General features: G+C 41.2%; 1 protein-coding gene across 2 annotated transcripts in view; it reads left to right on the forward strand.

Annotated features, from left to right (window-relative positions):
• HPGD (15-hydroxyprostaglandin dehydrogenase) overlaps positions 1-7,415 on the forward strand; it is a 40,155-nt gene extending 32,740 nt beyond the window's left edge. Inside the window, exons 5-6 of one of the 2 annotated variants that reach the window (XR_012995175.1) lie at positions 950-1,055; positions 7,146-7,162. Coding sequence is in view for 1 of the 2 variants with exons in the window: in XM_076336499.1 (XP_076192614.1) it covers positions 7,146-7,222 (77 nt within the window). In the remaining variant the exon portion in view is untranslated. Of the gene's footprint in view, positions 1-949; positions 1,056-7,145 lie in introns of both variants that reach the window. The other variant, XM_076336499.1, reaches the window with a different exon arrangement.
• Positions 7,416-26,229: the final 18,814 nt, after the last annotated feature.

Below are 26,229 nucleotides of genomic sequence, written 5' to 3' on the forward strand. Positions count from 1 at the left end.
AACCCAAACCCCTCCAAAAAAAACAACTTCCCTTTGAAAGCTACCCATCCAAAGAATAATGGCAAGTAAAAAAGCAGAAAAGAGCATACATTGCCATTGCATTTATTGAACAGAACTGTCCACTGAGTGCAGCAGTGAGTTCTGCCTAAAAAAAAAAAAAAAAAGTTAGTGTGGCAAAAACCAAAAATGTGTTCAGGAGGCCCATCTCTGGGACTGTGTTCCTTGAAAAATCATCAAATACATCATCTCAGTAGTCTCATTATTCCTTGTCATTCCTCATTATGTCTAATATGTCAACCATTCAAAAAAAACAAACATAGAGCAAAATGTTTCCATAAATTACAAAGTTTGTACTACTAAGCTGAATTACAGATAAGTAGCTATTTCTTCCAGTATAGATATTTGTTTATGACATGTACATCATGCAAACTCTGTGGCTAAAAGAATAAGATTCATTTCTATGAGCGACAAAGTGTCTGCATACAAATTGCAACCACAAGGTTGCTTTTGGCCACTAATTTTCCCTCAAGTTGTCATCACGCCTCCTGCGTGACATTGCTCTCTGCCTTCTGGAGAAAATCGGACTTCGTTAGCTGTCTTAGTCAGTTAGCTCTTTGCCTCCAACTTCCCTCAATTTCTGGATATTCAGAGAAACGTTCAGTTAAAAGTCATTTTTGGCCTATGCCAGAAAACTAAAGTTCATCTCCAAATGTATTGGGTCACAGCTTCTGAGCTGCACAATTCTGAAGAAAATGCAGAAGAAAGCGTTAACTTACATGGACTTGGGCACTAACTACTGGTAAATGCTGCTCCAGAGCATGTGACAAACTGTCAAGATTTGCTAATGGTAGTTGAAAATGTGCATAAACTGAGATGTGACGTTCAGCTTCTAAATGAAATGCCAATGTCAAACCAAACTGACCACAAATACTCTTTCCCTCCTCCCCAGGGAGAGGTGACGGAGTCCCCAGTTCTGGAAGTCAGCAAACAACATCCTAGAAGAAATGAAAAGAGAAAGAGAGAGCTGTCATGAGACTTTACAGTCACAGGTGCAGGTTAGCACAAATCTACCTATAAAGACTCTAGCATTATAGTAAAGTAATCATTCTAATTTTTCAATATTTATAGGGATTTGCTTGAGGGGGCTTGCTATCAATTAAGCAGGCACTTTTATGGTAGCAAAGGTATCCTCAACAAGTATTAATACTTAACACTCATTGCTATTAAGCTCTGGAGCATAAATAAATTTTACACTTTATAAACTTGCAAATAACAGTTAATAAGCAGCATGAGTACCCTCTCTTGGAACTCAGCTACCTCTATAATATTATAACTCTGAGTAAAGATCTGACCTGCAGAATTATAGTTATTGGTTTCTAATTATTTACTTCACTTTTTTTTTCCCTTGCATGCTGTTATTTTTTGTATATTTAAAACACTCAGAATGTATGAACGGGCCTCTAAACATGCGCAAAGCAACCTACACTTACTGGATCCTCAACATTTGCCTGATATTCGAAATCAGTTTTTGAATGTGATCAGCAGTTCTGACAGTGGTGTTTGGCACAGGAGTTGGAGTCTGAGTCCCAAAGCAGAAATGCAAATTACAATAATATAGAAAGAGAACGCATTTTGATTTGCAAGTCTTTGCTTTAGATTTAACATGTATGCATGTCTGATTAAAACTCAGAGACTGAAATACAACTATTATAATTGGATTTCTAAAGCCTACTCTAATTTTTCAATTCATTAGTAATCCGTGCATTTTGATCAAATTTTCACTCTCTAGTAAATCTTTAAAGCATATCTTTGAAAGTGAGCTGCATGAGAAGTTCTACGATTAGACAGATTCAAACCAATTCAGTAGCTTTGTTTATGGGGCAGCTGCCAAGACGTGAGTCACTAAGTCAGCCTGTGACATGCCCGCTTGTATAACTTGTATTCTTTGGCAGCATTTGAGGGTTTTACATATCTGTTGTTGGATACATAACTCTACTCACATATCAAAAAAATGAAATGGAGTGATAAATTTGTATGAAATTAGTTTTAAAACTGTACTCATTAAATCCAGTGGAGATCAGTGTATTTTTTTACGTCTTGCACCACCCTCTTACCTGGTGGCCAAAGAAAGGAGAAAAACTTGAAGCTGATAAAAAGCAAACCTCTTGCCATACATCACACTTTTGATTAAAAGAACAGCTTTAAAATCCACCAGGATACTGTATCTTCTCTGAGAGCAGAACTTGGTAGATATACCAAAAAAGCAAACTCAATCAATTCATCACACGTACCATCGACTTCAGCCTCCTGCATACCGATAGCCACCTCTATGCAGAGAGAGAAAGCACAGTCTGTCTCGCTCGCTCTCTCCATCTACCTAATCGAATTAAGGAAAGAACAGGGGAAAGGGTAGTAAACTTCAACCACATTTATTTGCTTTTTAAACTGAAGTTGAACGTAATACTGAAATAATTGGTCTCCACCATTCAGAGGAGATCTGTTCCACTCTTTTCCTGCAGATTTCATACCTCTGGGAGCTGTTTCTTAACTAAATGGCTCGAGAACAACAAAAAACAATAAATGTTTTGAGAGACGATGTGCTTTGCCTCCTCTAATGTCTAGCAAATGGTTAGGCTTTTTAAACCATCAGCTTTTAGTCTTATAGGCAGCATTTCAGTTCTGGATTAAAAGAGTTTCTATTCACCAACTGTTATTTTTTTCCTCCTAAAACAGTGGTTTATTTAGTGGAACAACCAACTCTTATCAATTTGATGACTCCAGCATCCTCTTTAGGTGGTATAATACAATCCAATTTCATATCAGATTTTAAAGCTTGTCAGAGCCTGCTTAGCTGTTCCTATTTATCTTTCTCTGGAAAAGAAAGGAAATGTTTTGTTTGCTTTCTTGTCTCATTTTGCCTTTGAGGATTCCAGTGGGCCAGGCTGAAATCCAGAATATTAATTACCTTGTATACCATTACATCAACATGATCTGGAGGAAACAGATTTTTCTGGGTTTCCTGTTCTAAATGATGTGGGATAGAGTCAGATAGAACATTTGATAGTTGAGGACCAATGCCTCTCTACATGCAATCACTTCTTCCTTATCTAGTAAAGCATTGCTTTTAATTTTGTGTTCTGTTAGTGCCAGGCTGAAATGAAATTACATTATAATTTTTCATATATTCATACAACTTCATGTTTTTACACTTTTAAGGTAGGGTGTCTGATGGTCAAGGATGAGAAGGTGAAGTAAAGGTAGTCATTAAGGAAGTGAATATGTAGCTTGAGGTCACCTTAGCGGACACAGATCAGAGTGTTTCCCCCCATATTTAGAATCACGACTGGTATCGGGTTAGTTTCACTTGAATTCTGGTGAAACACATTCACCAGATGACTAAATAGAGAAGAACTTGAAGAAGAATTTGTCACCCACCGGCTGGAGATCAGTCCAGGGCCTGAGAGATGAAGTGTCACAATTCCTATGGGGGGAAGAACATGAACCAGTTACAGTGAAGAGAACAAAGGGTAAGGAGACAGACAAGAATCCACCCAAGCTGCAGGAAAGCCTTGTTAAAGGCATCTCCTCTGGGACAGAGAACTCCATGATGTTCTAGATCATCTAGATAATCTCATCTAGGCTCCCTTTCCCATGAAAGGTTGGACCAGATGATCTTTCAAGGTCCCTTCCAACCTGGCCTGTTCTATGGTTCTGCACATTACTTTAACACCCTCTACATGAGCCATACTATGGTGCTGCTGGAACTACTCATTTGCAGACCACCATAGCATCCCACAACCAGCCTGAACTCTAATCTGTTGACAAATTGCTCATGACAGATGGTGGCAAGCAATGGCATAAAGACCCACTGTGCAGTGGATGGCTAGGAATTTCCTTCCTAAAAGAAATTAAGTTCTAGGCTTTGGGTCAGAAGGAAAAGAAGGGCAAAATGCCTTTTTGGATGCAAAGTTCTTGGTTTCTCTTGCAATCACTGAGTGTGGCTGCAAAGTTCCACTTCCCATGCCAGATCCAGAGGTTGAGAAATTATACACAGAAGAATGGGCTGCAGGATTTTATCTTGTACCAAGTAACTGATAACAACAGTGCTAACTGTAGTGTAACAGGGAAAAAAAAAATCTGAAACCAGTTGTGAGGTTGGCCGCTGCCTGAAACAGTAGAGGTTCTGCTTCCATGTGCACATCCTGATGAAGGAAGGGAAATTCCTATTTATGGTAGAAAAAAACCCAGCGCCGCTAGCAGCATGAGGACACCACACACAATGCCTTCATTGTTTCTGAGTTAACCTTGATGGACAGAAAGAACACATTTAATTCAGACTGAGAAAAGGAGGGTTTTTTTCCTAAGCTGGACTGGAATCAGCTGTGAAGAGGAGGTATCTAACATTTCAAAGGGCTTCCTAGGCAGTGATATGCTGCTACATTAAGGAAACTCCAGACTTGACAGACTGGAATGAAGTAGAACAATCTGAATGCCTGTATATCCCCCCAACATCAACTCTGCCCAGGAGGAGGTCTGGGGACATTACTGTACCTGCCTTCTTCTCCCTTTCTTGGCCCATGCACTGGCAGGAATTGATCAGCTGATCTGGAGTATGCAACATCCTTGTCTGGTCCTAATTCTACAGCTTGCAAATCATGGCAAAAACACGGCTGCAAGCTTAGAAAGCAAGCTGGCAAAATGGATTGAAAGGCCAAGGGGGGAACTTACACTCACAGGTCCTTGCTGCAGCATTTTCTGAGATACAGTATTTTTTGGCTTTGCAAAAGCAGACAATTTTTGAGATGGAAGGCCAATTAAATGGGATTACTTTAGTAAGGCAGGCTTCCTGACATAAAAAGATCAAATTCTTAATTAGTAAAATATTCTCATACCTCTATTTTCTCTGTAATCTCTCATTTCTCAGTAGACATTGTTGGCTGCGCTAGCATCATGTTCAAAAGGCTTTTAATATTTTCTAGCATTAAGGGGAAAGGTAGAAGTTTCATTTTATCCAAAAGATAAAAAAAAAATGTTTCATTTGAAAATTTTACTGTCAGTGATAAACACAATCCTGAATTTGTTTGGTCTATTTGAGACTAGGAGTACTAGATGCATTTACGTTAATTTTCCTTGGCAGGTAGGGAGCTCAGGGCAAAACACTTCTATTTCAAAGATGATGTATGCTGCTACACCATAGAAAGTATTTCCAGTATTACTGGCCAGAGCTTATATCATTTATTCTCAAGAATCCATGACCTGTTTGTAACTGAAACTCACTTTGATCCTGCATAAATAAGAGCTGCAACTACCCTATTGTCTAGGAGTAGCAATTTTATTTTTTAACTAGTAACTGATATTCAAATATGATTTCTATTTTCTCATGAACACTAGTTATCATACATTTATCATGCTACATTGCAAACAGATTTGGCTTCAATGTACAATATATTTTAGAAGGGAAGAAACTGATTGGGGAAAGAGTTGAAAGATCATTTATTTCTATTAATATTTAAAAACACCTACATAACAGAGCACACCATACCTTCCTCACTCTCTTGTAAACACTTAAAGTAGCCAGGGAGGTTTTTGAAGGTCACATTGCATTATTATGGGTGAAGCTCCAGAAAAAGGCTGAATTGCAACGTTTCTGCTATCATATGTGGCAATATGTAGTAACGAGCATGTCTGTGACCTGTACCACAGACCCTGTAATTCATAAGTTTTTGAAAAAAGAAATATACGTTAGATAGCCCCATGTGTGTGCTTGTTGGTTTGGGGTTTTTTTCCAACTTACATACAACCGTTTTTACTACACAGGCTCCATGAGAAAAACTGGAACAAATGTATACCGCATTCTGCTTGCGTAAAACAACAGTAACACAAGTAAGCTTATTGACAAGCTACAGCTTTGGAGGTCATGGTTAAATACACAGGTAGGGCTGAAACTTAGGATGACAGGTTAAAAGGGAAAAGAAAGTGGAATCAAGAACCTGACTATACCCACGCTGCCCCTGTTCCTTCACTGCCAGACGTTCATCCCATTTGGTCGCGTTACAGCCTTTCTCAATGAGCTGCTCCTGTAAACAAGCCAGCTGCTGATAAAGTGGCACAAGTAATCCAAGAGCTTCTCCACAGTCTTTGTACCTCACAATATGCGAGTGACTCAACTTTCAGAAGGTTGAGCCAGTTCATACCACTAAGGAGCACTGGCATCAGCACTGGTATGGGATCATGGAGGCACAAGGATGACTAGCAAGCCCACGTTCTGACCACGCAGGAAGATGTTTATAAGTACATGGCCAGGCTTGCATGTTCTGCTTTTCTTTCTTACACTTGGCCTGAGGAGGAAAGCCTACTAAAAGGTTAACTTTTAATAATATTTAATTTCCAAACCAGTGCCCCCGCTCCCCCCCCCCCCCCCCCCTCCCGAGGGCACTTGCCAATATAGAGCTGGTGAAATTTTTGGGGAATTGTACCTTTGTAATTTTCTCTCTTTTGGCTTCATGTTTTTTCTCTGCCTTTTAGCTGTCTGCTGCTAGTTTGTTACAAAAAATTCTTTTGTTTCTCTGCACTCACATGTTTTGAATCATAGGATTCCATGTATCCTTGGTTTCCAATCAATTTGTGATTTCTGGTATGCTATGAAACCATTTTTTAATAAATATGGACGTCCTTTCTCTCACTAGAAACCTTGCACCAGTCAATGCTATAGAAGAATATGAAAGGTCTATGAACCAAATATCAAGACAAGGTGGAGAAAAACATTGCAAGTACAATGCCTTGTGAAATTCCTACTTCCTGGGACATTTCCATGTGAAATTTATTCTCAGCAGAAATAGTACAGTGTAAAATCAGTAGCCCTAATTAAGTTAAAAAGTTTGCTGCAGAAAAATTACATTCATTATAAGTAAAACCTGACTTCCTGCTACAAGAAGGTTTGCAGACATGGCCTTCTTAGAGGGGGGGGAACAGGGAAAAATGATGAAGTACTAAGTGGTTGATAGGCAGAGGCAGACTGCCCTTTCTTTGTCTTCTCCCAACAAGCTCTTCTCAGCAAAAGACAGAACAAGAACATGAAAAATGGTTTGTGTTTACAGGCACAAGTAATTCTGAACCTCATTCCTTCTCCTTCTGTTCTTTGCTAGACCACACTCAAGTGCCTCTTTCATCCAGGAGCTTGTTGGAGCCTCTTAGTCTGTCCTTGGGTCTACCAAACCACTGACCTTGATCTTAAACCTCTTTCTCAAACTGCCCGTACTGAAGAGGAAGTTTCAAAAGTTGACAGTACCCAGCAAGTTTCTGGCTGGGATTGGCAAAAGATTTAAAAATCAAACTAGAAAACGAAGAGTGAATAATGAAGGTCATAATAAATAAAACTGAAATTCCAAATAACACAAAAAGATACAATAAAAACATTACACAATGTTCTCTGTTTTCGTCTCTTACTCAGCTCCTGTTTTGACATAGCCCCTAAACGTTTGCATGACTAATACCACAGCAAAACCAAAAATCTTTTTCAAAACGCTTATCAAGGACCTCTCTCTCAGAAATGGGACTTTTGCTGAATATGGGTTATGTATGCAAGCCTCTTCTAGGAAAAGCAACCTAGAGGAAAACAGCTTTCCACAAGAATCATGATGAAACTTGCAGTGATGATTTTACAGTCCTGTGGCAGGTTTCCCAAAAGGTAGCATCTTGGGCTAGTTTTTAGAAGACTCCCCACCGTTTCCACAAGACCTTGAATTCTTAACTTTAAATTTACATTGTTATAGCTAGCAATAGTCAATCTTGACTTAAGACTGTGTTGTAAACTACCTTATCTCCTTTTAACATTGAGACCTGAATTGATTTGTCCCCACAGAACTTGATAGGGGTAAAATGCCAGTATACTGTCACTAAAATGCTTGGAAAACATGCACGATTTTTGTCAGCTTTCTTCTTTGGAAAAATATTTATAAATTGTGAAAAAAAAATATTTAAATGAAATGTTACAAATGTAAGTTTTAATATTTTTCCTTTCAACAAATCTAAGTTGTTTTTTTTTACATTTAAATGCTTCAACTTAAAATTAAATATTTTGTTTCCCTTCAGACAAAAATTGTCAACTGTCAGCTTTTGTTTATATTCTGATCAACATAATTTCTAACCACTAATGAAATTAAATATGCATTACTTAGTTTGTTTGCATGTTTTCCTCCAGAGTCCACTGTATGATTTCTGGAATGCTGATTACTTCATAATTTTTCTCTGCACTATCCAAAATCCTGCTGGGGATCCAGACAGAGAGAAATTTAAGCAAAATTAAATAAATTATAGAAAGCCCAGTCTTGCAATCGCATTCTGCACTGCTATCTTATGTTTTACTACAGTTCCCATTCTCATATTAATGAAGCACATTCTTTATTTTGTATGCTTGATCATGCAGTAAAGAATGACTACGATCTACGGGGAAGACCTGAAACAGGGAGACATTAAAGATTAAATCCTATCTTCAAGAAGTCTATGGGCTTTTACAATTTTCTTTAATGGAGATAGTATTTTGTATGGCAAAATTCATATGGGTGCTTGATGGCTCAGGGGCATTGAAACAAACTTCTGGGTAGCTCTTTAACCACTTGACCTGTCCTTTTTATACAAGCCGGTGCTGCCTTTTGCATCGAGCAAGCATTTAATTAGTGGAGGAAAGCAAATCAACACTTTCTCTGGGAAACACTAAGAAATAAAACAGCCTGCAGGATTACCACCAAGCCCAACCCCATTCCCAGCTACCCCGCAGAAGACTATTTCACTCCAAGTGTTGTAATTTCATATTCTGAGAACTTTGATTTGCAGACTGAATTTTAAAGGAAGAGTTCCTGTGACGTGCAAACTCTGTCTATCTCACCAAAACTTCATTTCTGTTTGTTCTGGAAGCTGCTTGTCTGAATCTAAAATGAAAGCAATTGGTTTGCCCTCAGGGTTTAGTACAAACAAAGATTTGGGGAAGAATTAATTTAAATGCAGAATAAGTAGTAAAGGAAGAATATTTACAGATAAAATTTCATTTTTCAAAACATTCAGGAAAAATCAGTGAACAGTAGGAAATATGCAGCTGGAAAATGAGATGGCCAGATAAGCAATAAACTATTTTTTTTTTTCTGAACATGATACCAGTTTGAATTTGCAAGCATTAACTGTAAAATACAACATGAAAAACGTGGTTGAGTCAAAAACCCAATAGCAAGATACTTAGCTAAACTTTAGCACCAAAAAAAGGTCCATATAAGGAATATATTTATAGAGGGATTAAAGAGCATGTGTATAATATACAAACATAAATGTTAATAAAGTCTCCTGAGAAAGCAGTGAGAAAGAAGTTCAACTGCTGGTTGAACTGTAAGTAAAAGCTGAAAATTACCTATTAATCATAGAAAATAACACACATGGAGATAAACATGTATACTATTTGATCTGTACTAAAGAAGGAGGTAAAGTTCTGGAGATTAAATTGTTTTGATTTATTATCTCAGCAGGGTTAATTTGTTTCATATGCATGGTGTTTGTCTGGGGTTTTTAATTAATCTAGACAGTTCAGTTAATTATTAAAATGCCTAAAGCTTCTGCATATACTTCTTGTAGTTGACATAATGGAAACAGCAGTGAAGAGTTTTTCTAAGCAGTTCTGTGAACATACTGTTCAGAGCATAAGAACAGGGACATCCTACCACGTTATTTGACTGTTAAGAGAGGAAGTGTTGTTGAGAAGTTATGTAATTCCGTCTCAGATGCTGGTGTATTAGTGGTAACGTCCTAAAAAAATTAAGTTAGGAGTTATGAATTCATATACATGCAAACAAAAATCATTCATCCTTTCATAAGCTCTTGTTGTGGGATTATATTCATATGGGGATATTCATATGGGGATACCTCCATCCTACTGCCCAGACATTTAAATGACCTTTCAGTATCTCCCACACACCATACCTACAATCACCAGACTTTTATTTTGCTCCTATACTTAAAAAGGATCCAGGAGTGTTGTAAATAGTTGTAAGATAAACTGCTGGATTAATCAAGCATGCGTCAAACATACAAGGCCAAAGCTAACGAGCTCATCACATACAAGGCCAAAGTTAATGAGCACATCGTGAGATAGATAAGTACTAGCAGAAACCAGACAAGGACAACCAAAACTGTGGCAAACGGCAGTGATGAGCCAATTTGCGACCATATAAGGAGAATGGCCCAAAAGTTCAAGAAAAGTTCACCTCCTGCAAAGACCACAAGAGACCACGAGAGACCACCAGAGACCACCTAAGACACCTGTAGATGCTCCTAAGGACTCAAAACGCATGCGGGAAAGACTATGCAGATATTATAATTAGTTCTTAGAAATATAATGAAAATGTATGATTATTCCAAGAAATTATTATGAATATGTATGTCGAAGAGCCATATAAGGGACAGTTGATGCAACATATGGTGTGCATGCTAGGAGGAGAGATCCCCCATGCACCCGGCCGAATAAAGTAATGCCTGCTCTTTAATACACCCAGTGTTAAGGAGTTTTATTCCCGATGTTCAGTGACAGGAGGAAAATTACTTCCTGCACTTATGGCCACAAATCACAATAGCCCTGAGCTATGTTCATAATGACATTCCTTATCTGTCGCAATCTTGGCTTCCTTTTGTTTGCTGGGCTTTTTGGAAACACTTTGTATAGTAATTACTCTGATGTTGTTCTTTTTCCTAAAACACTTCCACATAAAAAAATGGATTGCGATGCAGGAGAATTAATTTACACTGTTAGAAACAAATCCAATAAACTAGGAAAATCTATCTATTTCAGTCACTGTAAACAGGGCAGATCCCGAACCCCAGAACTGATTATAGTTGGGCAGATGACATAAGTGGCAACATTCAGTAGCTGGTTTATGGTGTTTGGTTTTTTCAAACAGAAAAATGGGGATCAAAATTGTTATGAAAGCCCAAAAAGTGGGACAGCATAGTCTTTTTTGTTCCTTCTGCCTACAGGGTGAGGAAAGAAAAATTAATAAAAAAGTTACATGTCGCAAATGCATGTAGCTGCTTCTGCATGTTTTATGAAGTACTTTCTCTGGTACACAGACTTTTCATTTAGTCTTTTTGGATCTGTTTTCTCTATTAAAACAAAAAGCAATGTAGAGCGAAAGTATTTCCCTCTGCTTTATGTAAACAGTGAATGTATCAGAGAGTACACAGGAATTGTCAAACTTCCATATCCTGTCTCTGATAGCAGTCACTATCACTGTCAGAAGAAAGCAGGCGACAGTAATGAGATAACCCTATCAACATGGAAAGCTGTTCCCACCATCTGAAACTGATTGCCTAGAAGATATCTATCCTCAAAATAACTGTAAAAAATACAAATAATCTTGCTACCTCTACAAAGCAGCAGCCTGTTCTTTAGTCCTTTGGCTTTGATGATGCATAAAAATTCTTGACCTTCTGGTGCATTTCCAAAGAAACATCTCATTTCTCCATCGCAGCACAAGATCCGATCTCTTGCTCAATTCTATTGCCTAATGATAGAAGATCGTTCTTTTTCCCAGCTGACACACACACTCTTCTTTCTAGTGCAGGATTGCCAATGGCAGCAAAAAGAAACAAATTGTACAAAGTTTTTACTCTACAACCACCCTCAAGATATATCAATGAGGTTATGCAGCGTGTTTGGTCATCATTAAAATTCAGAATAAATTGTTACACAACTTTCTACAGAAATGTACTAGCAATATGGAAGTAGTTTCCCTTATATTCTCTACTTTATTAGTGACTATGTACAGACCTGTAGTGAACCTAGTGCTGCTTCTCAGCATCAGACAACATAATTAGGAAGGTCAGAATTACTTTTCCAAAAACACCTCTAATTTTTAAGGCATGCTGTGAAACCAATCAAGAGAATTATTTCTTTTTTTTCCACAGCTCTGGTACTCTGTTTACCTGTAAGAAGTCATGTCTTCTTCAAAGTAATCTCAAATGTGAATTGAAAAAGAAAATTGAAAACAGAGCTTTGAGCATTGAATATTCCCACTGGGCAAACTGCAAAGAAAATTCAGCATAAAATAAGTTTAAATAAGCTTTATAATAATATTGGCCTTTGTAAACTCATTTAACTTTCTCCATCAAAAGCTTCAAAAGTGCTGTTCTCTGATATCTGAGGTCACATAAATCCAATTTCTTGTGAAAAAGTCAGAGTTTTTAAAGAAGATAATGAAAAGTTACAATGAAAATGGGTGCTTGTATTGAGTGGGAAATAAGTGACTTAGTAGAAAGATTTAGATGAAACTTTGGAGTGAGTTTTCATTTTGCAGTTCACCTTAATACCAGCTTATGTTCCTCTTGTTGCTGGGCATTATTACGCCAGATAATTAGAACATTAGTATAGGATATCAAAGTTAACTTTTTTCTCTATCTTTGGCAGTCCTTCTATGCCATTCAAAAAAAACAAGCTAGACAGACCTGCTGGATTAGATCATCCAGCATATCTCAATACAGGCTCTTTACAGACAGGATTTGGTGGTGTTTTGTCCACCGTGCTGGGATTTCCACAACTTCTATCAAATGTCCCTTTCTTCATAGATTTCACTCTTAAGAAGCTTTCACGTATTCAAACCTTAATTTTGTTTTACAGATTTCATCCTGTTGTATTGGCTTCTAGCTCAGTGGATTATACTAAATCATTCCTCTTATTCTTTGTATCCGCACATGCAAAAACATAAGCAACTACAAGTTGATTTTTGGTTTTTTTTCTTGTTTTTTTCTGCCACTTTTCCGAACTAATAATCAATAACAGGACAGAGATGAAGGCCATGTCACAGCTGAGTGTGAAAGAAGAGGGACAGCAGAGAGGCCACCAAGTGCTTTTAAAGTAAAGGGAAATAGCTCACAGTTAGCATGAGATACATTGGGAGCCAGCAGAGATGCAAACTCCCAAAATAACTTACACTGCCAACTATTCTGTTTAATAAATAATTAGTAACTGACTAATCTACTTTAATTTTCCAAACTAAAAACAATGTGAACACTTATTACACAACAGAGAGAGGGGAGTATAATGTTTACATTCTTTTCACATAACTATATCATTTTATGTACAGTGTGCATGCAGAATTAGATGAATAAAAACAGCAGACCATATAAAAAGTATTTGAACAAAAATGTTCAGTCTTTCGGGATGCTGGATATCTGCATTATTTCCTCCATAAGTATTTTGATTAATTCAGGATCCCCACAAAGGAGAGTCTTACTATGAATCACCTCGAGTTTGGCTGGCTTTCGCAAGGCCACAGGAATGTTCCCACTCTGAAACGTACATTTAATTGGAAGGAATTAATCAACTGTTTAGAGTAGAAGAAAAACACAATAGACTCCATCTGCATGAGAGCTCAGTACTTTTTAGGATACTTGGCTCAATAGTAAATTGTCTTGTAATTTTTCAATGATTTCTCTACCTTACTAAGAACTTGAAATATCTTCAGCATAAAGACAACCGGATTCTCATCTCTCTTTTCTGTTCCTCTTTCCCTTCTCTTCTCACTCCATGTTCAACGATGTGAACTTTGTTGTATATATAGACGTTGCTAACTGTTGTCTAAGAAATATTTACCCATTTTTCCCATTAAATTATTCAAGCTGTAAACCTTCCACAAAAGAAGGCTTCTACCACTACACAGAAGTGTAGTGGTACCTGGCAGACCCCATTATTTCCAGAACATGAATGGGTTAAATTTTAATGTGTTATGATGAAGGCCAGTACGGCAGAGCAATCTAGTCATCCCACAATGAAAAGGAACACCACATTGCAACACAAAGGTCTCCGAACAGCCTGTACAACCACCAGTTGATATCACGTCAACGGTAATTAAATAGAGTTGACACAACTTTTGTAAGAAGGTACAGAGAAAGATGTCTCAACTTGGGAAAACTTGTAGAGTTTTCTTGAGTAACATTTGGGTTTAGGAAGTATCTGATTTATATAACACTTACCAGCTCTACATGGGAAAGGGACAAATATTACGTGTGTACTCAAATCTGAAAGGAAAGGAAAGTTAATCTACTTGAATGCAGTAGAAGTAGCATGTAACAAATGGATAGTGTGAAAAAACAAAATATTTGTACAAAGTAATTCAGCTTCTAAGGTAGAAAGATTCCTGGTGCCTGTGGTGGACAGAAATTCACTAAGATTACACACGTTATTACAATAATACAACTCTCTTTTCAGAAGAGTTGCTAGATGGGACATAACTAGTCAGGTGCCTTATTGATTTAACAAAATCTGCAACACAAACGCATTTAAAAAAAGATAGTAATCACTTCACTGATCACAAAAGTAATGTTTTAAATTTGTTTTAAACAAAATAATATTTATATGTTCTTAATTCCATCTCTCTTTTAGGTAATTCCATTGTGTTATCTTACGTGCTAACTGCCCATATAGTATCATCTGAATGTTTTCCGTATGAACAGATTATTCACTTGAAGCCAAGGATTATCCACTTTTGAATAGGAAAGAAGGACAAACCAATAAACTCTTCACATGCAGCACAGTACTCCTGAGTTCATTAGGAGAGAGTGTATAAGAAAAGTTTGGAGCAAGACAACTTACTGTCATGGTTTAACCCCAGTAGGCAGCCAAGCCCCACCAAGCCCTCACTTACTCCCCATCGCTGGTGGGATGGCAGAGAGAATTAGAAGGGTAAAAGTGTGTGTCGTGGTTTAATCTCAGTCAGCAATTAAGCACCACGCAGCCGCTCGCTCACTCCCCCCCACCCGGTGGGATGGGGGAGAGAATTGGAAGAGCTCAAGTTAGAAAGACTCGTGGGTTGAGATAAAAACAGTTTAATAATTGAAATAAAATGATAATAATAATATGATAATAATAATAATAATACACAAAACAAGTGATGCACAGCACAATTGCTCACCACCCGCTGACCGATGCCCAGCCAGTCCCCGAGCAGCGGCCCCCCCGGCCAGCTTTTCCCAGTTTATGTACTGAGCATGACGTCACATGGTATGGAATGTCCCTTTGGCCAGTTTGGCTGTGCCCCCTCCCAGCTTCTTGTGCACCTCCAGCCTCCTCAGTCAGTAGAGCATGGGAAGCTGAAAAGTCCTTGGCTAGTGTAAGCATTACCTAGCAACAACTAAAACACCGGTGTGTTATCAACTTTGTTCTCATCCTAAATCCAAAACACTGTACCAGCTACTAGAAAGGAAATTAACTCTATCCCTGCCGAAACCAGGACAATATCCACCCCTTATTCTATACCATTTGCATCATGCTCAAGTCTCACATTTTCCAGTACATTTTCATTAATCACCACCCCTTTTTATATATATATATACACACATACACAGATATCATTCCCTTCATCTGTGGGCCATCCCTCTAAAATGTTCGGTGAGTTCATTTAGTCCATGACTTCAGGCTCCATCTGTCATAATAATCTTTCAGGGCAGGAAAAATGGAGATGGTATGTGGTGTTGGATTGTTTCAGGTTGAAGTCAGTTCTGGTACCATCATCACTGTGCTTTGCTTGGTTTCACTGAAGTTATTCTTCATTAATCTGGGTGATTCTTATTATAATAACATTAGTATGGCATATAATATTATTAGTATTATTAGTATATCTGTGTATTATTAGTATAACTATTATAACTATAATTAGTACTTAACATCACATAATTCAGATCATTGGCTATTCTCACCCAAAATCAAATCCCCTTGAGGCACACATCGGACTTCCCCATCCTTCCGCATTATCCACCAAGTGCACCCAGGTCCTTGAGCAAAAGCAATCCCACGGATGGGTCTGCCTCTGCCCGAGGCAGGAATAACCCAGACTGTCTTCCCCAGCATATTTTTTATGTGCACTACAGGGACTTTATTCCCATCTACAGTACGTAAAAGTTCTGACTGGGCAGGGCCTGCTCGATTGGCAGATCCCCGAGTGTTGACTAACCAGGTGGCCTTTGCTAAATGTGTATCCCAATGTTTGAACGTCCCACCACCCATTGCTCTCAGCGTAGTCTTTAACAGTCCATTGTATCGTTCAATTTTCCCAGAAGCTGGTGCATGATAGGGGATGTGATACACCCACTCAATGCCGTGCTCTTTGGCCCAGGTGTCTATGAGGTTGTTTCGGAAATGAGTCCCATTGTCTGACTCAATTCTTTCTGGGGTGCCATGTCGCCATAGGACTTGCTTTTCAAGGCCCAGGATAGTGTTCCGGGCAGTGGCATGGGGTACGGGATATGTTTCCAGCCATCCGGTGGTTGCCTCCACCATTGTAAGCACGTGGCGCTTGCCTTGGCGGGTTTGTGGGAGTGTGATATAATCGATCTGCCAGGCCTCCCCATATTTATATTTCAACCATCGTCCTCCATACCAAAAAGGCTTTAACCGTTTGGCTTGCTTGATTGCAGCACATGTTTCGCATTCATGGATAACCTGTGCAATAGTGTCCATGGTCAAGTCCACCCCTCGATCACGAGCCCATCTGTATGTTGCATCTCTTCCTTGGTGACCTGAGGTGTCATGGGCCCACCGAGCTAGAAATAATTCACCTTTATGTTGCCAGTCCAGATCCACCTGAGCCACTTCAATCTTAGCAGCCTGATCCACCTGCTGGTTGTTTTGATGTTCTTCAGTGGCCCGACTCTTGGGTACGTGAGCATCTACGTGACGGACTTTTACAACCAGGTTCTCCACCCGGGCAGCAATATCTTGCCACAATGCGGCAGCCCAGATGGGTTTGCCTCTGCGCTGCCAGTTGCTCTGTTTCCATTGCTGCAACCACCCCCACAGGGCATTTGCCACCATCCATGAGTCAGTATAGAGATAGAGCACTGGCCACTTTTCTCGATCAGCAATGTCTAAAGCCAGCTGGATGGCCTTTACTTCTGCAAATTGGCTTGATTCACCTTCTCCTTCAGCCGTTTCTACAACTTGTCGCATAGGACTCCATACAGCAGCTTTCCACCTCCGATGTTTTCCCACAAGACGACAGGACCCATCAGTGAACAGGGCATATTGCTTCTCATTTTCTGGTAGTTCATTATACATTGGGGCCTCTTCAGCACGCGTTACCTCCTCCTCTGGCAATATTCCAAAATCTTTGCCCTCTGGCCAATCCATGATCACTTCCAGAATTCCTGGGCGACTGGGGTTTCCTATTCGAGCCCGTTGTGTGATTAGTGCGACCCACTTACTCCATGTAGCATCAGTTGCATGATGTGTACAGGGGACCCTCCCTCTGAACATCCAGCCCAGCACCGGCAGTCGGGGTGCCAGGAGGAGCTGTGCTTCAGTGCCGATCACTTCTGAAGCAGCTCGAACCCCTTCATATGCTGCTAATATCTCTTTTTCAGTTGGAGTATAGCGGGCCTCGGATCCTCTGTATCCCCGACTCCAAAACCCTAGGGGTCGACCTCGAGTCTCCCCTGGTGCTTTCTGCCAGAGGCTCCAGGTAGGGCCATTCTCTCCGGCTGCGGTATAGAGCACATTTTTTACATCTTGCCCTGCCCGGACTGGCCCCAGGGCTACTGCATGAACTATCTCCCGTTTAATTTGTTCAAAAGCTTGTCGTTGCTCAGGGCCCCATTTGAAATCGTTCTTCTTCCGGGTCACTTGATAGAGAGGGTTTACAATCAGACTGTAATTTGGAATGTGCATTCTCCAAAAACCCACCACGCCTAAGAAAGCTTGTGTTTCTTTTTTGCTAGTTGGTGGAGACATGGCTGTTATTTTGTTGATCACATCTATTGGGATCTGACGACGTCCATCTTGCCATTTTATTCCTAAAAACTGGATCTCCTGTGCAGGTCCCTTGACCTTACTTTGTTTTATGGCAAACCCGGCCTTCAGCAGGATTTGGACTATTTCCTTCCCTTTTTCAAAAACTTCTTCTGCTGTGTTGCCCCACACGATGATATCATCAATGTATTGCAGGTGTTCTGGAGCTCCACCCTGTTCTAATGCAGTCTGGATCAGTCCATGGCAAATGGTAGGGCTGTGTTTCCACCCCTGGGGCAGTCGGTTCCAGGTGTACTGGACACCCCTCCAAGTGAAAGCAAACTGTGGCCTGCACTCTGCTGCCAAAGGGATTGAGAAAAATGCATTAGCAATATCAATTGTGGCATACCACTTGGTTGCCTTTGATTCCAATTCATATTGAAGTTCTAGCATGTCTGGCACAGCAGCACTCAGCGGTGGCGTGACTTCATTTAGGCCACGATAGTCTACTGTTAGTCTCCACTCTCCATTAGACTTCCGCACTGGCCATATGGGACTGTTAAAGGGTGAGTGGGTCTTGCTGATCACTCCTTGGCTCTCCAGTCGACGAATCAGCTCATGAATGGGAATCAGGGAGTCTCGGTTGGTGCGATATTGCCGCCGGTGCACTGTGGTGGTAGCGATTGGCACTTGTTGGTCTTCGACCTTCAGCAACCCCACAACAGAAGGGTCCTCCGAGAGACCAGGCAAGGTGGACAGCTGTTTAATCTCCTCCGTCTCCAAGGCAGCTATACCAAAAGCCCACCTGTACCCTTTTGGGTCCTTGAAATACCCTCTCCTGAGGTAGTCTATGCCAAGGATGCACGGAGCATCTGGGCCAGTCACAATGGGGTGCTTTTGCCACCCATTCCCAGTTAGACTCACTTCGGCTTCCAATACAGATAGCTGTTGGGATCCCCCCGTCACCCCAGAAATATAGATGGGTTCTGTTCCTATATATCTTGATGGCATTAGGGTACACTGTGCACCGGTGTCTACCAGAGCCTTATACTTCTGTGGGTCTGATGTGCCAGGCCACCGAATCCACACAGTCCAGTAAACCCGGTTGTCCCTTTCCTCCCCCTGGCTGGAGGCAGGGCCCCTCTAATCCTCATCACAGTACTCGTTTCTCATTTCTTGTACGTATGAGTCAGAAGTTTCTTTATTAAGATCAAGAGTAAGATCAGCCCTTCTACTCTCTCTGGGGAACTGCCCACTGGAAACTGGAGCAGCAATTTTCCTGGAAGAACCTCTTTCTGTGATTGTTTTCCCTTGTAATTCACGTACCCGTGCCCCTAGGGCTGCAGTAGGTTTCCCATCCCACTTCCTCATGTCCTCTCCGTGGTCACGCAGGTAAAACCATAGGGTGCCCCGTGGTGTGTATCCTTTATATTCTCTCTCTTGAGCAAAAGAACGCTTACTTCTAATAGCCGAGATACTGGTCCGTATAGGTGAGGAGTAGGACCTATCCTCTCTGAGTTGCTGGATCTCCCGGGACAGTTTTTCGGACAGTTTCTCCACAGCCGAGACGATGGAGGAAGAAAGACTTTCCTCGTATTGCCGGAGTTGACTAGCCAATTCATCCACTGTTTGTTCCTCTCCATCTTTCCAGGTTATCACTGCCAATGAATTGGCGTATGACGATGGTGCGCTCCTTATAAACTTCCGCCACATGGGTCGTGTGCACTTGACTTCGTCTGGATCTTTGGATAGTTGTTCATTGTTCAGGTCATCATAAATCACCTCCAGCACAGCTAATTCTCTCAGAAACTGGATACCCTTCTCCATGGTGGCCCACTTGCTTGGGCGACATATGACATCTTCCTTAAAGGGATACCTTTCCTTCACGCTTGACAAGAGTCGCCTCCAAAGGCTGAGGATACGTGTCCCTTTTCCAATTGCTTTATCAATGCCCCCTTCCCTAGAAAGGGATCCCAGCTGCTTGGCTTCCCTACCCTCTAATTCCAGGCTACTGGCCCCATTATCCCAGCATCGGAGCAGCCAGGTGACAATATGCTCACCTGGACGACGGCTGAAATCTTTTCGTATATCTCGCAGCTCACTCAGGGATAGAGATCGGGTGGTCACTGTCTCGTTTATGAGTTCTTCCTCTTCCTCCTCCCCGATCAGCGGCCGGCTTTCCTCCTCCCGTTCTCGTGATGGTCCTTCTCTAGGGTCATCTGTCTCGTATACTTCTTCCTCCGGTTCCCTTTTAGAAGAAGCTTCTTCCTCCCTTACTAAACGAGCTGACTTCCGCTTCCAAGATTTCTTCTTGTGTACAGGGGCAACTGATACTGGCACAGGCTCGTTCTTTGGTTCAGCCACAGGGCGTGTTGCTGGGGTTGGAGTGGCCGCAGTGCAAGTGCATGTCACCGGAGTCTGAGTGGCCGCAGGGCCTGTTGCCGGGGTTGGAGTGGCCGCAGTGCATGTCGCTGGGGTTGGAGTGGCCGCAGTGCATGTCGCCGGGGTTGGAGTGGCCGCAGGGCCTGTCGCCGGGGTTGGAGTGGCCGCAGGGCCTGTCGCCGGGGTCGGAGTGGCCGCAGGGCCTGTCGCCGGGGTCTGAGTGGCCGCAGAGCCTGTCGCCGGGGTTGGAGTGGCCGCAGTGCATGTCGCCGGGGTTGGAGTGGCCGCAGGGCCTGTCGCCGGGGTTGGAGTGGCCGCAGTGCATGTCGCCGGGGTTGGAGTGGCCGCAGGGCCTGTCGCCGGGGTTGGAGTGGCCACAGGGCCTGTCGCCGGGGTCTGAGTGGCCGCAGAGCCTGTCGCCGGGGTTGGAGTGGCCGTAGTGCGTGTTGCCCGGGTTTGAGTGGCTGCACGGCCTGTTGCCCGGGTCTGAGTGGCCGCAGTGCGTGTCGTTTTACTGTCAGAGCCAGAGACCTTCTCTTCCCTTTGAGGGTACTGAATGGTGTTGAACAGGGCTCGGTAGGCATGGGCCAGGCCCCAGCACGTTGCAATGAGTTGCATCTCTCTAGAGTTGCCAGGGTGACAGCATACTTTTTCCAAATATTCTACTAACTTTTCAGGATTCTGCACTTGCTCAGGGGTGAAGTTCCAAAACACTGGGGGTGCCCATTGGCCTAGGTACTTGCCCATCTTGTCCCACACACCCTGCCACTCATAATTATTCAGCCTTGGGGCAGATCTCTGGATGATATTCTTAAATTGCTTACCAACTTTAGACAAAACCGAAACAATATTCCCAAGAAGTATTAATAGAAGTATCTTAACTGCCCAAGGATGCTCAAAATACTGAAAAATTACTGTAATGAAGGAGGAAACATCATAGAAGAAGGTAGTGACCCTGCCATTCTGTATTTCCTCCGTAAAAAAACTCTCAGAAAAGTTACTGCAATTGCTAGTTGTCTCCACGATATGGTATCCATGGTACAGTAACGGCTTCATTGCGAAGTTTACATACCACAGAAACGTCAAGGTCAATGTTCTAAAAACAAACCTCACAAGCGAGACATTACTATTCACTGCAGACCACAGCAAACTGCAAAACCCAACACCAATCTTTAACATGTACAGCAGGAAAAAGAGTGCGATGCAGATTATACAAATCAATATCGAGAACAGAGAAACCAACATTGTGACCCTCAACTATTAACAGATATAAGTTCCTTAATACACTCCGGTTAATCTGTTATTATCTCAAACCCTTCGAGCCCCACGTTGGGCGCCAAAAAGGACTGTCGTGGTTTAATCTCAGTCAGCAATTAAGCACCACGCAGCCGCTCGCTCACTCCCCCCCACCCGGTGGGATGGGGGAGAGAATTGGAAGAGCTCAAGTTAGAAAGACTCGTGGGTTGAGATAAAAACAGTTTAATAATTGAAATAAAATGATAATAATAATATGATAATAATAATAATAATACACAAAACAAGTGATGCACAGCACAATTGCTCACCACCCGCTGACCGATGCCCAGCCAGTCCCCGAGCAGCGGCCCCCCCGGCCAGCTTTTCCCAGTTTATGTACTGAGCATGACGTCACATGGTATGGAATGTCCCTTTGGCCAGTTTGGCTGTGCCCCCTCCCAGCTTCTTGTGCACCTCCAGCCTCCTCAGTCAGTAGAGCATGGGAAGCTGAAAAGTCCTTGGCTAGTGTAAGCATTACCTAGCAACAACTAAAACACCGGTGTGTTATCAACTTTGTTCTCATCCTAAATCCAAAACACTGTACCAGCTACTAGAAAGGAAATTAACTCTATCCCTGCCGAAACCAGGACAGTGTGAAAACTCCCAGGTTGAGATAAAGATAGTTTAGTAGGTAAAGCAAAAGCTGCATGCACAAGCAAAGCAAAATAAGGAATTCATTCACTACTTCCCATCAGCAGGAAGCTGTTTAGCCATTTCCAGGAAAGCAGGGCTCCATCACTCATAATGGCTACTTCGGAAGACAAACACCGTAACTGCAAATGTCCCCCCTTCCTCATTCTTCCCCCAGCTTTTACTGCTGAGCACAAACATCATATAGTGTGGGATATCCCCTTGGTCATTTGGGGTCAGCTGTCCCAGCTGTGTCCCCTCCCAACTTCTTGTGCACCCCCAGCCTACTCGCTGGTGGGGTGGTGAGAGAAATAGAAAAAACCTTGACTCTGTGTAAGCACTGCTCAGCAATAATTAAAACACTCCTGTATTATCAACACTGTTTCGGTCACAAATACAAAACATAGCACCATACAAGCTACTGTGAAGAAAATTAACTTTATCCCAGCCAAAACCAGTAACTCACACACAAAAATAGAGTGATCAGAACAAACAAAATACTTTAACAAGATATAGGTCAAAAATGCAATCAGTCAGCTCAGCCCAACTTATAAACCAGGTTGTTATAAGCCATGAAAAGAGAAAAAACTCAAAAAGGAGGGGTGGGGGCAGTCCCTCCGAAATCACTGTCTACTCAACATTTTCCACTTAAGGAAAGTAAAATATTATCAAATGCTAAGGGCAGGTGTGTACTTTACAGGGTTTTTTTGAAATGAATTTTTCCTGTGAAAGCAGACATATACAGACACAAACCAAACAGCTCTCTCAAGGTTTTAAGCCAATCATTTTTTGGAGAGGAGGAATTTGGTGAACATTTAACAGTGCACACATTGAATTTGAGATGTCTGAGCATTGAAAGAGATGACAAATTGCAAAAGTACTTCTGAGTTTACAGATACAAAGGTATTTTCCCCATGGTACAGGAGATTTCTGTTCAAAAAGACAAATAGGAAAGCTGAGAAGAATGTTGGACGGTTGTTTGTGTGAATGGTGACCTCAAGGCAGGTACAAGGTCAGTGAGAAACCAAGAAGATGAATTGCAATGAAAATTGCAGCACTTCTCGATAAAAAAGAACGAAAAACACAGCTTAAAAGCATGTATCGAAGAACATTAATTTAACAGTGACCCAGATGAGAAAAGTGTATGGGTGTTAAGAAAAGTGCCTGTCATAGCTTTTTTCCTGGAAATGTTTGTGAAGTAGGTCTTGGCCAACTTAAACACCTGATACTGGAAAAAATAAATAATTTTTTAAAAAAATCAAGGACATGAAGAAACATGGCCAGTAAAAGTATCCTTGAGGCTTTCTTCCCTGTCTCTGCTTCTAAAAGCAATGTAAGTTATTAGTTTACGTGATGAAACTATTTTGGCTGGACAAAGGAAGAGCAGTGGCCACCATGGGCTGAGGCACTGCACAGACAAAAGCAGCAGTTGTATGTGCATTAAATATACCAGGAAAAGACAACAGTTTGTGACACACCAGGCTAACTTCCACTTTGAGCAATGTGTAGGGAGGATCAAAATTCCTGAGGGCAGAAAGCTCTGTATCGCATTGGATACCAATTGGAGTTTATCACGATACTCTCAAGTCTGGCTCTGACCTCTCTCTTTCCTTTGACCAGGTAAAAACAACCCAAAATCTGCAGTGACTAGAAAGCATAAAAGCTCTCTTACAAGCGGACACACCAGCAAGGAAGTCCAAAACATTGTCTGACAGCTGAGCAAAATAAGTGTCACACTGTTGTTCACTTGAAGCAAGCGAGTTCTCCATGAGCTGGAAGCACGTGGGACAACAGCCGGGTACAGTTCAGCATTGAATTGCGAAGGTGGCTTCAAGGCCGTAGGGGTTCCGAGTGACTGTCACAGCAGGCAGAGTAGCATGAGGTCCCAGTTAAAATGATTTGGCAGATATGCAAAAACTACTGTAAGTTGGAAGAGCAAACACATCTACTCTGTGGAGAGCAAATTCTTTCTCCTGTCCAGTGAATCTACTTCAGAGTGGCTTTCCTGTTATCCGAGTCATTTGCCACTTTAAATACAATAAATTAAACATATTTGCTGTTGACAAAATTCACTTAATTCAAGGAAATGCCCAGCAAATATCAAGTGTAAAACAACAGCACTAAGGACTAGAAAAAAATGTCAGCTGCTGCAGTAGCAAAACCAGTAAAGTTTGTTGCTGTATTTTGGGCACTAGAGAGTGCCAATATCCACAGCAGCGACAACTCAATGTGCATCTACTGTCATTGCTTACAAAGCTGCTGTTGGTATGATATTCTCTCAGTTCCTCGTGTTGCTTCCCCAATATCTACAGCAAGTGCTGGTATGCAGCAAACAAAACTGAAAATGTCTATTAATGTTTATTAGCAGCTTCTTTTTATTTCAAAGGATGAATCATCTCTTGGCTCCCCGAAACTCTGAGTTAATCTTAGCCACTCCTGCACTGACTCATACTCACGATTATTATTATTATTATTATTATTATTATTATTATTATTATTATTATTATTATGGGGACTCCAGTGAGATACTCCAGTCCATGTTACTAGTGCCATAACACATATCTGATTCATCCCAAACAGCATATTGCCAGCGAACACAGTATGATCCCAGGATGTACGGGACAATGGAAATATAAAATCAGAAATCTGAAATATTTTTGTTAAAGGATCAGTAACTGGACAAGGCACTTGATAGCTCTCAACAATACATTGCTGCTCGAGTGATTTAGATCGAATTAGAAGGTACAAGAGCCCTACAAAGTCCTAACAAAACAGAGAAGGAAATCATTCACTTGCGGGCAGGGCATCATCGACCGGCAGCTTCCTCATTTGTGCTCTTGCCTCAAGAAGAAAAAGGGGAAACGCACTCTGACCCCTAGGGAACATTTTCATCATTCAGGTTTCTCCAGAATCTTGAAGAACCTATTGTAAACATGTGCATGCCTGGTAGTCTCTCCACTAAAGGATGTTGTTATGAGCCTACCACTATCACATATGACAGGTGCTTATAATAAGATCCAGAGCAAGTCAGGATTGTCAGGGCTCCACGCATAAGTCTTTACAACTCCAGAACTACCTTACTAGAAACGTGTAAAATACAAGGTGCTATTCCTTAAACCTATTAGTTAAATACCCATTTGCTAAGGATTTCAGAGACAGTAGAAGTAACAATGCAGTAGCATGATCCCTTAATGGACTATTTAGCTTCAGGTTACAAATATCTTGCTGTGACTCCCATCAGTACAAAGTTTGTATCCAGGTCACAGGTAGTACAGCCACAACTCCTACCCAGCTCCATAGCAAATTGATTATGTGGTCTACTGCCTCTACTCTAAAGCAGCCTCCCACTCCTACAGAGTTTTTGGGGGATTTTTTGTTTTTTTCTTCAAATTACATTTCCCTTTCCTGTTCCTCCCACTAGCTTTTGCTACTAGGAAACTGAATAGGAGAATAATCCACGGGTCCATCAATACACAAGCTAGGGAGGTCATCTGAATTAAAACAGATGAGCTTGCTTAGAATGGAATGCACAGACCCCTTGGAAGTGTTATTCTAACTGAAACAATTTGAATGTAAAAAATAACAAAATAAAACAAAACAACCTCATTTGATTTTTATTGGACATGGACATGGAGTTGGGAAGGATAAGACAGAGAGAAGAAATAACTTCTTACCCTTAATTACAAAAAGATACTTTTCCCTACTTCTCATACCTCCCTTTAGTAAAGGAAATGTCAAAAATTTGCTACTGAATTTAACACAAAGTGTGATTACCAGACAGGATGGTTCACCTGCATTATTGCACTCAATATTTACAAACACAGTTATCATAGAGGTGTCCTGGTTTTGGCTGGGATGGAGTTAATTTTCTTCCTAGTAGCTGGTACAGTGCTGTGTTTTGGATTTAGCATGAGAATAATGTTGATAACACACTGATGTTTTAGTTGTTGCTAAGCAGTGTTTATACTAAGCCAAGGACTTTTCAGCTTCCCATACTCTCTCTCCCCCCCCCCCATTATAATTTATTATTGTTGTTGTTGTTATTATTATTATTATTATTTTATTATTTCAAGTATTAAACTGTTCGTATCTCAACCCACGAGTTTTCTTACTTTTGCTCTTCCAATTCTCTCTCCCATCCCACTGGGCAGGGGGGAGGGTGAGTG

The sequence above is a fragment of the Aptenodytes patagonicus genome, chromosome 4 (assembly GCF_965638725.1).
Source record: "Aptenodytes patagonicus chromosome 4, bAptPat1.pri.cur, whole genome shotgun sequence".
NCBI lineage: Eukaryota > Metazoa > Chordata > Aves > Sphenisciformes > Spheniscidae > Aptenodytes > Aptenodytes patagonicus.